Source organism: Herpailurus yagouaroundi, unplaced genomic scaffold (genome assembly GCF_014898765.1).
Source record: "Herpailurus yagouaroundi ecotype Mexico unplaced genomic scaffold, PumYag 140, whole genome shotgun sequence".
Lineage (NCBI taxonomy): Eukaryota > Metazoa > Chordata > Mammalia > Carnivora > Felidae > Herpailurus > Herpailurus yagouaroundi.
Window position 1 is genome coordinate 27,556,284 of NW_024412395.1, and position 13,695 is coordinate 27,569,978.

The 13,695-nt window shown below is 38.9% G+C and overlaps 1 protein-coding gene across 2 annotated transcripts in view; it reads right to left on the reverse strand.

Moving 5' to 3' along the window:
• Nucleotides 1–13,695, reverse strand: part of ZEB2 (zinc finger E-box binding homeobox 2) — a 131,583-nt gene that overhangs the window by 6,887 nt on the left and 111,001 nt on the right. The window contains exons 4-8 of one of the 2 annotated variants that reach the window (XM_040474988.1): nucleotides 12,496–12,684; nucleotides 11,562–11,776; nucleotides 8,817–8,925; nucleotides 5,916–7,885; nucleotides 4,324–4,504 (exon numbers count right to left, since the gene is read on the reverse strand). In XM_040474988.1, the coding sequence (XP_040330922.1) occupies nucleotides 4,324–4,504; nucleotides 5,916–7,885; nucleotides 8,817–8,925; nucleotides 11,562–11,776; nucleotides 12,496–12,684 (2,664 nt within the window). The remainder of the gene's footprint in view (nucleotides 1–4,323; nucleotides 4,505–5,915; nucleotides 7,886–8,816; nucleotides 8,926–11,561; nucleotides 11,777–12,495; nucleotides 12,685–13,695) is intronic. The other variant, XM_040474989.1, reaches the window with a different exon arrangement.

Sequence of the window (13,695 nt, forward strand, 5' to 3'; positions counted from 1 at the left end):
ACTTTTGGAAAAGATGTTTTGAATGAGGTAAACTGGACAACAGAGAAGACAATTCCAGTGGAGCGCCAAGAATTTGGAAAGGTGGCGTGCTTTTCCATTTGACAAGACCACCATGGCGGGAAGGTAATTTAACAGGAAGCAGAAGTATATTTGGGAAAAAGACAGAGGTTTGGCCTGCCATAAGACTTCAAGTCACTATGTGTGAATCTGGTTTCTCTTGTGTGTACTTGGACCTTAAAGAAAAGGATGCCAGGAGGAGCACGGGTAAGACGTTGCTGATGGTAGCGATTCATTCACAGGGCAGGATGGTGCAGTGTTAAATACGGGAGATGGGTTCTGGAGTCTGACTGCCTGGGTTCAAATCCATCTTTCCGTACTAACTGTGCAACACAGGTAACCTCTCTGTTAACCTCTCTGAAGATCAGGGTCCCTTTAAGTAAAAGGACCTGAGGATCCTTTGGGGACCCAACTTGTGATCCAGGCATAAGGAGTAAAGGAGACAACATAGGTAAAGTGGTTAGAACGAGGATCGCACGTAGTAAGCACTCAATTAATGTTAGATAATTTTATTCATTTTTATCCATACATGCTCAATAATTCTCAAGTTATAAGCAAGATAAGAAGAGAACATGGAAGAAGTAAATCTGAAGGAAAGAAGACAGGTGGTAGATGGAAAATTTCTTGGTGCTTTAGTTGCTAGGGCATGCCTGAGTGGAGCTGTCCTACAGCCTCCTTTGGATGTCTCATCAGCTCAGGAGCAGAGAAAAGTGGGACAGTTAGGTGACTTCACAGATCGGCTGTGAATAATCGTGAGTGAACATCACAGTTGCCACAGTTGGTATGGCTCTCTCTTTTCCAAAGAAACAAAATACAGAGCAATGCCCTGAGAGAGAACACACTCTCCAGGACAACTTTCAAGACCTGGTGGAAATGCTTGGGGGATGCCCATTAAACTGCAGTCTATTATGTAGGTATTCTATGATTGCAGAATCGATTTTCAAGGAATTCAATCAATAATAAACAATATGCTTAAATATATTAATTCTACATTATGAACTGACAACCTGAGAGAATGAAATGTACAGCTATTATGCCAGGCAAAGGACAGAATTTGGGCATAAGTGTAGGGGGACTGACCTGTATCTTGATGAAATAGCCTACTAATCTCCAGAAGTGTCACTAGTAAGTATTTAATACATTCAATTTAAATGAGACCTGACTTGGATGTTCATCTTTTTTAAATCTGTTTGACTGGTTTACCTGACTCAAATCAAGATGTTCTGGAATTAAATTTCTATATGGGCAAGATTCAGAAAAACATCCAACTTGACACTGAGTGAATCAAAACTTTTTTAGGGTAATTTTGTTTCTCTAATCTCAAGGTTCATGATTCACCTGACAGCTAGAATGATAACTGAAGTTAATAAAGGGAAGGTTTGTGGTATGAAAAATATTATCACATAACTGAGAAACAAAATTGGTAATTTATTTAAAACTTTGACTTTATCTACTCAAAAGTAGAAATATTTCTATTACTTTTCTGAATAAGGTAGGGTTAAGAGTACCTACCACGATGTCTCAATAGAGAAATTACTCAAGACATGTCAGATTTAAATTGCAGTGGAATACAAAGGAGTTCTTGACAGGGTCTAACGGGAGTTTCAGATTTTGTGTTTCACAGTCCTGGCCTGTGACAATTAATCCCGTTGAAGTCAACATTTGGAGAGTATTCCCTTTCTGTCTCCCAGTCCCGATCCCAGGCCTAGGCCCCAGGAAAAGCAAGCAAGCAATACGCCACGGGTAAAGGAAATTAAGCATTATGTCTTTGGTGTCTGCCTAGGAAATAAATTAAACAGGTCAAGGTAAAAGAGCACAAGGTCTCAAGAATAGGTAGCTCGTAATTTCCTTCTTAATTTAAGCCATCCTATATGTTAAATTGTAGAGATGCAACAAACACACATTATCAATGACACATTTGTAGTTAGCACATAACCAAATGATGATTCAACTTCATTTCCCAAACCTTAGATTCAGTCAACCCAAAGACTGTTTTCACTTGCAATTTTCACATTAGTACATTCCCAAAGCATTACTAGTGCTTAACATAAACAAACAAAAGGCTTCTGGGCCCAATTAGGGAAGGGATATGGACTAAATTTTTACGTACATCATAGTGCTAGAAAAGTCATGGAGAACTTCACATTGATGGAACCTAATACACTGACAGTAGTAATGTCATGAGATGTTTGGTCAAGAGACCAAAAAGTTAACACACTGGAAACTTGACAAGCTAGGAAGCCAACGGGAGAAGAACTAATCACATGTTTAAAGAACCCATTGGATGATTAGCATCTTGTTGCTATACATTGCTTCCAGACAGCAGATCTTCTTACATCTTAAGGAACCAGAACATTTTATTTTTATTTTTTAAAATACAGCATATTTTGCAAATTGGTGATGCATATTTATGTTTGTCAACTTTTGGGTCTCTCAACTATCTATATGCCTATGAAGTTTATGGACTATCTCATTTGTAAGAAATAAAGATATTGACTGGATGTCAATATGTATGGTAGCCCTCACTAAAATAAAAGTTTTAGACTCACCATGTAGTAAATGATAGAGTTTGCATATGGTCATATAATAAAATCAATCAGAGAGGGAAAGATGCCTTCAGTGATGTGCCTATTGTAGCTGAATAATGAAATACAAAATATATTTGAGGTTGATTACAATATTAAAGTAAATTTAGATATGAAAATATCTTCATAAATATTTAAATAGGACTTGGTAGTAAAGAAAACATCTATGATATCTAGGATAAAAGACAAATACAGGAAAATTCTGACGTTTCAAACATTGAATTATATCACACAAGTGCAGAAACTATCGGGATTTGCTTTTCAAACTAGGTTGTCTTTGGAGTATCATTAGTTGAGCTTTTAAAACAATATTAACTAATACCAGACAGTTGAAGAAAGAGAGAATTGGTGTGGCTGCAGTGAGGGTACTGCTATTTACCAACCTTGTTCTCTTCATAAATACCCTGAACACCTACTATTCACCCAACCTCCCCCCACTCGGGCAGGTCCTGGTCACTGTGCTGCCTCCTGCACATGCCCAGTGAGGGACAAGGGCAGATGATGAGGACGAGTGCTCCCCAGGGATATTTTCAAATACTAAAAAGGGCACAGTGTACTTCATCAGAATACAGCAGAAAGTGTTTCACATTACCTTCTCTTATCTTTTTCTTTTTTGTCTTCATCACTTCCCCCCAAAAGCATTGGTAGGCTAATATTTTTTTGCCCTATGTTAAAATGTGTGATACTAGACTTTTTCGTTTAAAATGAGAGTTTTCATATCATTTCCCCCTGCCAGTATTTCGCTTGAAGACCTACACTCTTTCCTTTTCCCATCTCGGGCCAGTACAGCATGCCAAATATCCCGAGGAGAAAAGTTGGAAACAGGTTGGGGACTAGGGACAGGGATGGGGCTGGGTTGCTTTGTGGTCAAAGGTGGAAGGAGAAGGAGGGAGGGAGCGAGCACAGGTGTAGCTCCACCACGGGGCTGCGGAGCAGATCTGGGATTGTGGGAACCAATGCTGCTCCACATTATGGTACTTCTCCCTTGGCTTGAAAGATTAACCCACTATCTCTCTACTCACTCAGAGGGAAGAACAAGGCTGCGATCTTGTCAACTCTGTATGATTGTTCCTAATCGGTAATGCATGCATTGGAAATAACCTAATTAAATTTAGAAAGTTTTATTGTCATCTTTCAAATAGAAGTAGCTGCAGTAGCTCGTCTGGCAGATGACTTGACTTATACCTTTCTCTCTCCCAGTCCTAACACTTCTGCTTTATTCAAAAAATGGCCAATTTATAAAACCAAACAGAACCACCTCCAAGTCGTAGCTTACTTGAAGTTTGGGTGATCAAACTAATATATGACTGGCTGAATTTTTCATTAAATTTTCGCATAAACAGAGTCACTACAACTGAGGAATTTGAACACATTTTCAGTAGCGGGGCCGTGTCATGCCATTTCATTGCCCTGGCCACTTAAATATACCTTTGACGGGATTTGTGAATTTGGCTTCCAGATTAACTTGAAAGATCTGAAGACAAGCACACGCATAAACACACGAATGATCCAATAAACAGGCAACAAAAAAGTCCTACTGAGCTAGGCAAAAGCATTATTTCTTCCTTGTTGAAGGTATCAGCATATGTTCCATCTTATGTTGCACAAGTGTACTCATTAAATATTATGAAATGTACAGCAGGCCGGGAAGCTCTAACTAGCTAGTCAAAGTCACTCATACCTGTGTGTTCGTATTTATGTCGCAGAAGGGAACTGCTTTTCTGGAATGTCTTGTCACATAAGTCACATGCATACATGCCACTCTCTGTCTTCTTGATCTTCTTTCGAGACAGACAGGAGTCGGAGTCTGTCATGTCATCTAGGCCTGACATGTAGTCTTGTGCTCCATCAAGCAATTCTCCCTGTGATATAATCACATAGTTCAACACAGTCTCTTCTCTTTGTGTTTATACCAAACAACTTCACGTAGGCTGACATTTGGAGAACCTCAAAAGTGCTGGCTATTAATTGATCTCGTTTGTTTGTTTGTTTGTTTGTTTTAAACCTATTACTTTCCATGAATAATGGATGAGGTCTCACATTTCCACAAAAATATAAACCCTCTCTGCCCTACATGGTACAGCTCATTGTTTTTCAAGGGTAGAACACAGTCAACTCTGAAGGTGAGAAAAACATAACATTTTCTAAAATCCTTAGTTTTCTTTATATTGGGAAATATCCATGAGTGAACATTACACATCAGAATTTGTGTGTTTTCCAGCGTGGTTAACTTTAGAAATGATCTGTAGCTGTAGAAACCCCATTTTAATTGAATTTTATATTTAGGTACAAAATGTTATTATTATGCAATCTATTTAAATGTATGTCTACCAACTAAAGGCCTCAAGCTATATTTTTATATTTAATTTTCTAATTTGAAATAGGGAATATTAATAACACTTTTTATCAATGTTCTATCTATGTTAAAACAGCCTTCAGCATTGAGCAATAATGAATGTGGATCAGTAAATTATTAAATTTCTTGATATTTATTTTGTCTTGATCCAAAGGAGTGCAAACTTGCATGATAACATACATTTCCATTTGCTAGCTCACAGTTCAGTTTTCTTAGACTACGTTTGCACTAATTAATATTAGAGGAGATTAAATAGGCTTAAATACATTTACAGAGAGGGCAGATGCACTGGAAATTGGAATCCTGGAACAGCTGTTACAAAGGTACACTGCTCCTTGTGCTCCTATTTTCCAAATAGGGATTATAATCCGTGTTGTTAAAACATACCTGCTTTTGTATTCGAAAACCATAAATTACTTACTGGTTCGAAAACTACGTAAGAAGTCAAGTGGCATGCACAAAATATTTTCTAAAATACTCTTCAAAATACACGATTTTCTATAAGACCAAGTACATGTCAAATTTGTACATGTAATGATTGCAAATTGTGAACATCTATACAAGTATGTGACTGTTGTAAATGGTAACTTTTAGCGTCTACGTAAGCCCTGTCCAATATTGCTATCGATGTGTGATTCTAAAAACATACAGATCAATCTAAATAAACCTCCAAAACAGGTATTAAAGTCTTCCTCTTTTTTAGGGCACATGTGCTTCCACAGAGCAGTGTTCCACTGATTCTCCACTTATTTGGCTAGCCCACTCAGTTTGAGGTTCAAGTGAAAACAAACTGCCATGTCTGCTGAAAACACGGCACTTGGTTTTCTCACTAAGATTTTTTTCCCCCTACGTGCGCGTACACGGTATAATATAGTTTTCATCTCCTCTGTTCGGAGCAAAAGGATAGGTCTCATTACCTGAAATCCTTGTTTCCGCTGGTACTTTCTCCTTTGCTGCATGTCAGCAAAAGTAGCCGCCCCAGTTGGGTAGGTATAGGCCATATGTGGTAGGAAGCTCATCTGATCCAGTCCTGGGTATGGTCGTAGCCCAGGGATGCTGGTCTGCACTGGTGGCATGAAAGTGGCAGGGGGAAATGCGCTTTGTGGAGGAAGAGCTGTGTATAAAGTTTTGGCACTAAAGGGGTTCATGCCGAACACTGGGTTAGTGCTTTTGTTGTCCAGATTATTTGAGTTTGAAAACTCCTTCTTGATAAAAGTCAAGTTTAGAGGCTCATCTGAGTTTTCAGATGATGAAGAAACACTGTTATGGTCTAAATTTATGCTGTTAGCTTTCGTTTTGTTCTTCGTGGCTATAATACTTTTGGGTTCTTTCATCTGTTTTGGTAATGACAAGTCCAAAGGCTCAGCCTGCAGCTCCTCAGAAGAGAAGCTGTTTGGAGTGTAAGAACTACTGTGGGAGTTTTTAGAAGATGTGGAGGAAAGATTTAAGGGAGAGGGAGTATTACTCCTTGAGTGGTCCAATTTTTCAACTGGTTTAATATTGGTGAAATGGGAAGGTTTGGTTAGCCTGAGAGGAGGATCACAATTCGTCACACTGTTGTGGAGTTCTGCTATGGATGGCGATGTTATGGAGTCCATAGGCTTTACGGGAGACCTGGGTAATAAAGAGTCTTTTGTGGGAGGGTTACTGTTGGGAGCTAGCGGCTTGGAGTTCCTTTCCAGTGATGGTGACCTGGAATTCGAATACTGGTAGACTTTTCGTTGCTCAAACCATTCCTTCACAAATTCCTGAGGAAGGCCCACAGCAATGGAAATTTTCAGCAGTTCATCAGAATTGGGCTCCATGTTCATAGCATAATACGCTTTCAGTACAGACATGTGGTCCTTATATGGGTTGATGGGGCTTGTCATTCCTTTCTCAGAAAGTACAGATGACAAGAGGAGGGCTTTATTATCAACAAAAACTCCGGCTTTGTTGGGGACTATGTTGTCATGAGGTTGCAGGACTGCCTTGATCTCTTCATTCATCTTACAAAGGTAACGTTCATGCTGATGCAAGGGAATGGGGCCAGGAAAACTTTCTTTACAGAACTGGCATGAAAATGGAGTGGATATGTTGTGGTTCTCAATCATTTTATCATCAGTGACCAAATCTATTAAAGTACGTAGCTTCTCTTTCTTTATATTACTGATCTGTCTCCTTGAGTCAGTAGTCAAGCTCTGGAGGCAAGCTTTGGCTTCATTGACTTTTTCTAATGTATAGTCAATAATACTTTTAGTGGCACCATTATGACTCACTACTGGAAGACCTACGGGTGGAATATTAGGAGAAGTGACTCCTTGTTCCTCAGGTTGAGAGCATGGATCCTTCATGTGATAACCTTTCAACTTCGAAATTTCTTCAGCCTTGCAGTCCATTTTTTGCCTGGAAACCGTATTGTCCACAATCTGTAGAACCTTTTGAACCTCGCTTAAGTTACTATTCATTGCGGGGAATCCGAGTAAAGGGGTTTCCATCCCTACACCTAAGTGCTGCATTGGACTCTGGGCAGACGGATGGACTCCCAAAGGGCTGGTGGCTCCAAGTGCACCATTCATAAAGGGACTAGTGCCACTAAACCCGTGTGTGGCCATGAGAACTTTATAGTCATTGAAGTCTAGTGGTTCTGTTTTAATTTTAAGTAAGCCTGTCTGTTCAGACATACTAAGTGGTTTTCCATTCTCCAATTTGTTTCGTAACTGGGTAATAGCTGAATTAGTAGGAGAAGAAGAAACAGAATTAGGGGAAGAACCCGTCTTGATATTGTTTCTCATTCGGCCATTTACAGAGATTAAACCAATACATTTCTTGCTGCTGATGTGTGAACTGTAGGAACCAGAATGGGAGAAACGTTTCTTGCAGTTTGGGCACTCGTACGGTTTTTCACCTAAAATGATAATCAAAATTAACATTACACTTCTTTGATTGGGTAACAATGACGATTGTCTGCCAATACAAGAATCTGTGAAACCAAATGGAAGGAACAGAATGGGGTACCTCTACATTCTAGGTGCTTAGCTTAGAATTATGTGGCCGTAACTGTTTCTGGGTTTTATCTACCCTGGGAGAACATAATTCAAGATGTTAGCAGTGGAAGGTGAGGGCTATCTATGCCTTTTTCAGCCAAGATCCCAAATCTTGTCTTGCCATCGGCAGCCTCCTATTTAAACAGAGTGTCAGATTAATGTGTGGTCAATAGCACAATAAAGATGTCACAGTATTTAAAGGGAAGTGTAGCCATGGCTTTAATCAACTCTGTAGAGATTCCATTGATTCTACCAATCCAACTAGTCTTTTGAATAGCATCCAATTTGGTAATAAAATGCTTGGCAGAGCTATCAAAATAGTTATAAAGAAGAAATCTCAGTGGTAGGATGCTGTTCTGTAATATACAGCTCCCAGGAATCAAGGAACATTTATCATACAAAAGCTCTCATCCAAAATTCTTCAACTTTTTCTTTCATGGTTAGGTATCGAAAATGAATACCCTTGCGAATTTGCCAGCTGAGTTTCTTCAGGTCAGAAATACTTAATCTGTAGAAGAGTGGCTGAAAGGACGAGAAGGAGCCTCTAGATTTTGTAACAAACCAAAGCATTTGCAATTTTTAGGAAGTCTAAGCATTCCTCTTTGATTTGTAAGATCACGCTATTGGTGGTACCATCAGTCTCAGGAAGGCAGAGCAGGCCCGCACAGTTTATGAAATAAAAGCATAGTTCCAAAAAGCTACAAACAGGATTGTGTAAATTTCAAACAATCTTTTAAAACTCTCCTAATGGCACAAAATGCAAATGTGAGCACCAGCACCTCTGCTACTCACCACTGTGAATTCGCAGGTGTTCTTTCAGATGGTGTTTATATTTGAAAGCCTTGCCGCACTCTGTGCATTTGAACTTGCGATTACCTGCTCCTTGGGTCAGCATTTGGTGCTATAAAAGGAGAAAGACTGACATCAGTTTTGTGCAGGGGGAACAAAGGAAATTTGTTACAAATATTTTTAAAAGGCCTCTATTTTTCAGACAGGCCAAAAGGTTTGAGTGCATGTTTATTTATTTGCCCAGTCTTTCAGAGTTGCAATAAAAGTGATAATGTTGGCAATAAAATTGGAACAAATAAAAAAAAAAAAAAGGGCTTTCACATGCGCATCCAACACTTGCTTTAGAATTATCTCTGTAGTCTCTTTTCCGAAATGTTTCTTTGAGCCTTTGGAGATGAGAAAGTATAATTGTAAAGATGTTTGTGGTTCTCTGTGTTTATGGCACATTTTAAAATCTGAAGATTCCCTGTTGGGATGTAACCGTTTTGTCAAGGAAATAAATAAATATTATCCTAAAAATTCTAAACAGCCTCCCCCAAAACTCCCCATGCAAAGAACTAATTTTATCAAATTTTCTGTATCAGGGTAAAAGTGTATCTCGTACTGAAGCAATATCAATTTTAAAGAAGAAAAAAAAAAGCACACATACACAAACAAAAAAATTCTTGACTATAAATATTTCATTACACGATAAGCATGTTTAAATATCCCATTCACTGTGCTAGCAGCAAATGTAAACCCTGTTTTTCCTGATGTGCTGCATATCAGATTTGATTCATTATCAAATGTAAGAGACAACATCTTGGGTTATAGCTGCTTGAGCAGTTTTATCACAGGCCAGTAGGAAAGACTTCAACGACTTTTCATTTTCCTTTTTAGTAGTGTGCTAGGGAGTAGGGACAAAAAAGAAGAAAAGTTTGCTGAAAAGACAAGTTAAAAGCAGCAAAGATATAATCAAACACAGCTGACCTTTTTGAACAAGGGAAAAAAAGCTCTGTGACTTAGAATTCTAAAAAAAAAAAAAAAAAAAATACAGTCATCCACTCTGGATGCTCAAGGTAGGAGGTCAGCCTTTTTCAAGCAGCAATGACACAAAAGCCTTTTGCAAAAAGACAGCACAGAAACGGTATGACAACTGCTAGGGTGTGCTGAATCTTCCCACATTCCTAGTGAGACAGATGGTGTTACATGGGACACAGGGAGGTTTGTTCAAACAGCAGCAACCTTCAAAGATCAAGCGGAGCCCAGCCCGCCGAGCGCCATTGAGGGACCAGCGCTCATATGTTGCTGAGTTGCATAAACAAACAGCAACAGCTGCTTTGTCTCCCCCCACAGCCCTCAGAGGACTACTATAAACTTTAGTTGTGCCACTGTTAATATGATACAATCATTTTAATTTACTAATTGTAAATGCCATGAGCAAATGAGGGGACTTTTCAACACCAAAGCTACCATTCATAATGCGCCAACACAATCACACTTCTGCATGTGAAATTTAAAGCAGTTATGCTAGATAAATATCTAGGCACTTTTTTTTTTTCCTAGAGATTTTGTGCATATAAGCAAGGGGAGATAAACTGTTACATAAGTGTAACTATGCAAGCATAGTTTTTGTAACTGAACTTTGAAAAACGTTCAGGTGACAAGCCCAATCAGCTATAAATGGAATGATTTTCATGAGCTGTTCTTTTACAATAGTAAAATTCCATAATATAGTATCATCGCCATTGCTTGATTGTGTTTGATTATCCTCATTTTCCTTATTCAAAGAAAATAATGCCCACAAGAAAAAAGCAATGTAAGAATTTTATAGAATATCCTGCTTAATAATTTTTAAAACAGATATGGTAGCAAGGCTTATATGGGAGGATTCCAGATCTGTAAGGCCAGTTACTGGGACTTCAGGCACACCATTTCTGTTGCCACTGAAACACATAACATCAATCTGCAGTCAATTCTCCTAGGAGAACAGAGAGAGCAGTTTTGCCACAACATGTAGGGGACCCTGTTGGGACCCACGTAAGGGACGAATCGATCGTATTCCACCACTTTAAGGATTTAAGAGGCTGTGCTTACCTGTTCAAGAGAGAGTTTTTATTTTTAACACAAACAAGTCAACAGAGGCGGAGTGATCTTAACATTTAGCCACAGACAAACGAATCAAAAGGGATCATTTTAAATACAAGTCCAATATTTCGGTATTCATCAGTCTATTTTATGTATGTGTGTAATCTGCCTTTTGATTTTTTTAAACACTTCATTAGATTTCATAAACTAGTAGCAGCTTCTAAAAATACTCTAAGTAATTGAAGGTGTTGTGTGACAAACGAAAGAAATGCACACTTCTTTTACTATGACTTAGATCCCATATGAAAAAAAAATTTTTCCGGGTAAAAGTAGGTGAAAAATGGAATTAAAATTGCTGAGATGTTTAATAATGTATAATTAAAATGCTACAATTTCATTCACTTTTTGTGGAACATAAAAATGAAACTAAAGTCAAGTTAAAGTGCAAATAAAATTTCTAAATTAGAAATTAACACACTCATTCGATCGTGAACATAAGACTATTAAATCATATTAGAAGAGACCATCAAAAAATCATTTAGACCTCAATTAAAGCTATTACCATTAAAAGATCTGCATCTTCAAAATGCCATGAAAAATTAATAATGATTGCCAATCAAAGCAATATCGTTTCTCTAAGGGGTTATTATAGAAAGAAATCACTTAAAACCAGCCCCCCACCTGATCTGTCCCTGGCTTGTGCGTCACCATATGCCGCTCGAGCTGGGTGCGGTAGGCAAACGTGTAGCTGCAAAGAGGGCAGGAAAAGTTCTCTTCATTCTTCTCGTGGCGGTACTTGATGTGCTCCTTCAGTGACGTCAAGCGCTTGTAGCCCCGGTCGCAGTAGGGGCAGGTCAGCAGTTGGGCAAAAGCATCTGGAGTTCCAGGTGGCAGGTCTGTAGCCGAGAGACGAGAGGGAGAGAAGCAGGCCAAAAGGTCAGTAAATCAATGGCAGCTAATGGGCTGCCTGCCCGGGATGGTCTGACAGGAATCCCTGCAATCTGCTCGGCCAGAGCGCCATCGCCGCCCTCGGCCTGGGCGCGCACCGGGCCCCTCGCACACCCGGCGCAGACGTGTCGGAATCAGCTCACACTGCGCTGGGAAGTTAATTAATTACGGGGCGCTTTTGGGGGGAAATTTAAACAGCTGATGAAGGAGGAAATTCTCCTTAGGCGACTGACAGTTCGGAGTGAAACCTTTGGTCACATGGGACTCGGGGATTCACAGCGTGGGAGAGCTTTTCAGGTGTCAGAAGAAGAAGAAGGGCAGGGTCACTGTTGCTAAACTTTTGCTTTTCGTTTTTTTCTTTTTTTTTTTTGTGTTCCTCCAAAGTGAAATATCTCAGAAACCTAGGAATCAATTCCGATATTTTTATCTCTTAGGAATAGGCTCTAATTGTTCTTGTTCTTTATTGGATGTACAAATGACACAAATTTGCTGACAAAAAAAAATTTCACAATACCCTAAAATTACAGTTCTAATCTTTGCTCATGAAATTCCATGCCTCTGCAGCTGTTCTTCAAATTTTAAGGTAAACACCCAGGCATGTAGTGCATTTGTAATTGTAACAGCTGCAGAGGTCAGCGTAGTGGCTAAAAATGAATTACAGCCTCACCATTTTCTTCCTGCCCATTGGCCTCTGGCGTGCCGAGGCGAGACAGCTCCTCAGGGGCTTCTGGGTAAATAATGGCCGTGTCACTGCGCTGAAGGTACTCCTCGATGCTGACTGCGTGGCCGTCGCGTTCCTCCAGTTTTCTTTTGGCAAAGTATTCCTCAAAGTCTGATGTGCAATTTGCATTCTTGACTGAAATCACAAAAGGAGAAGAAGCGTCTTTGCAGGGCCTTCTTCGTGGGTAGCCCAAGCCCACGCACATCACGGTTACTACGAAACGTTGACTTGCAAAAAAGACCACACACACCTAATTTATTTGTGAGAAGTGTTGCAGGTGACCGGTTATTGATCGAATAATACATGCAAAAAAAAAAAAAAAAAAAAAAGACACTTTTTTTTTAAAGTAAAATGGACATTTTTTTTTTTTTCTCCTTCCTGGAATACTAGTCTGCATAATTCACACAGAATGAAAGACATTTTTCAAATTTTTTTAGGGAAAATTAAAAAAAAAAAGAAAACAGAACTACATTCTAAGACCCATAACATGAGAGATAATATGAATTCAAAGCTACTATAACAGTCTATATAAAACTTCCTCTTCTTTTGAGAAAGGTATATTTAATTTTTTATTGTCCACTAAACTTAAAGTGCTTAACCACAGATACATCCTGTTGCTAAATATAAGCTTTTAACCTTCCACTCTCTGAACATCACAGGTGGCCAGGACTACACAGTCTGACACAGATGTGAAAGGACAGATATTCCTAGAGAGATAATAATGGGACTTTGTTAAAGAGTCATGGGATGTGGCACTTTATCTTTCCTTATCAGTATTTTTTAAAGCTGCCTGAAAATAAAATGAAGCTCACAATCAGAAGTAAAATAAAATGAACAGAGATGCTTAATAAAAGCAAAAGAAACAGCTATTCTGCTGTGTGATTTTGAAGACTCGTAACTTTTGTAATTATGACTCCATTCCCATGAATTGGATAATAGTTGTAAATCAATTGTAGCAACTGTGTCACAAAACTTTGTATATTTGAAACTTCTAGATATGTTTCTGCAATAAATTGTGGCTTAAATACCCTAAATAAAAAGTTTTATGCATAAGCCAGTGTGGCTGGTATGGTAGTATCCACCCTAAGTAGGTGGATGAAAGTCATTTGCTAGTATAATTAGGGGGTGGAGCCCCACTTTCATAGT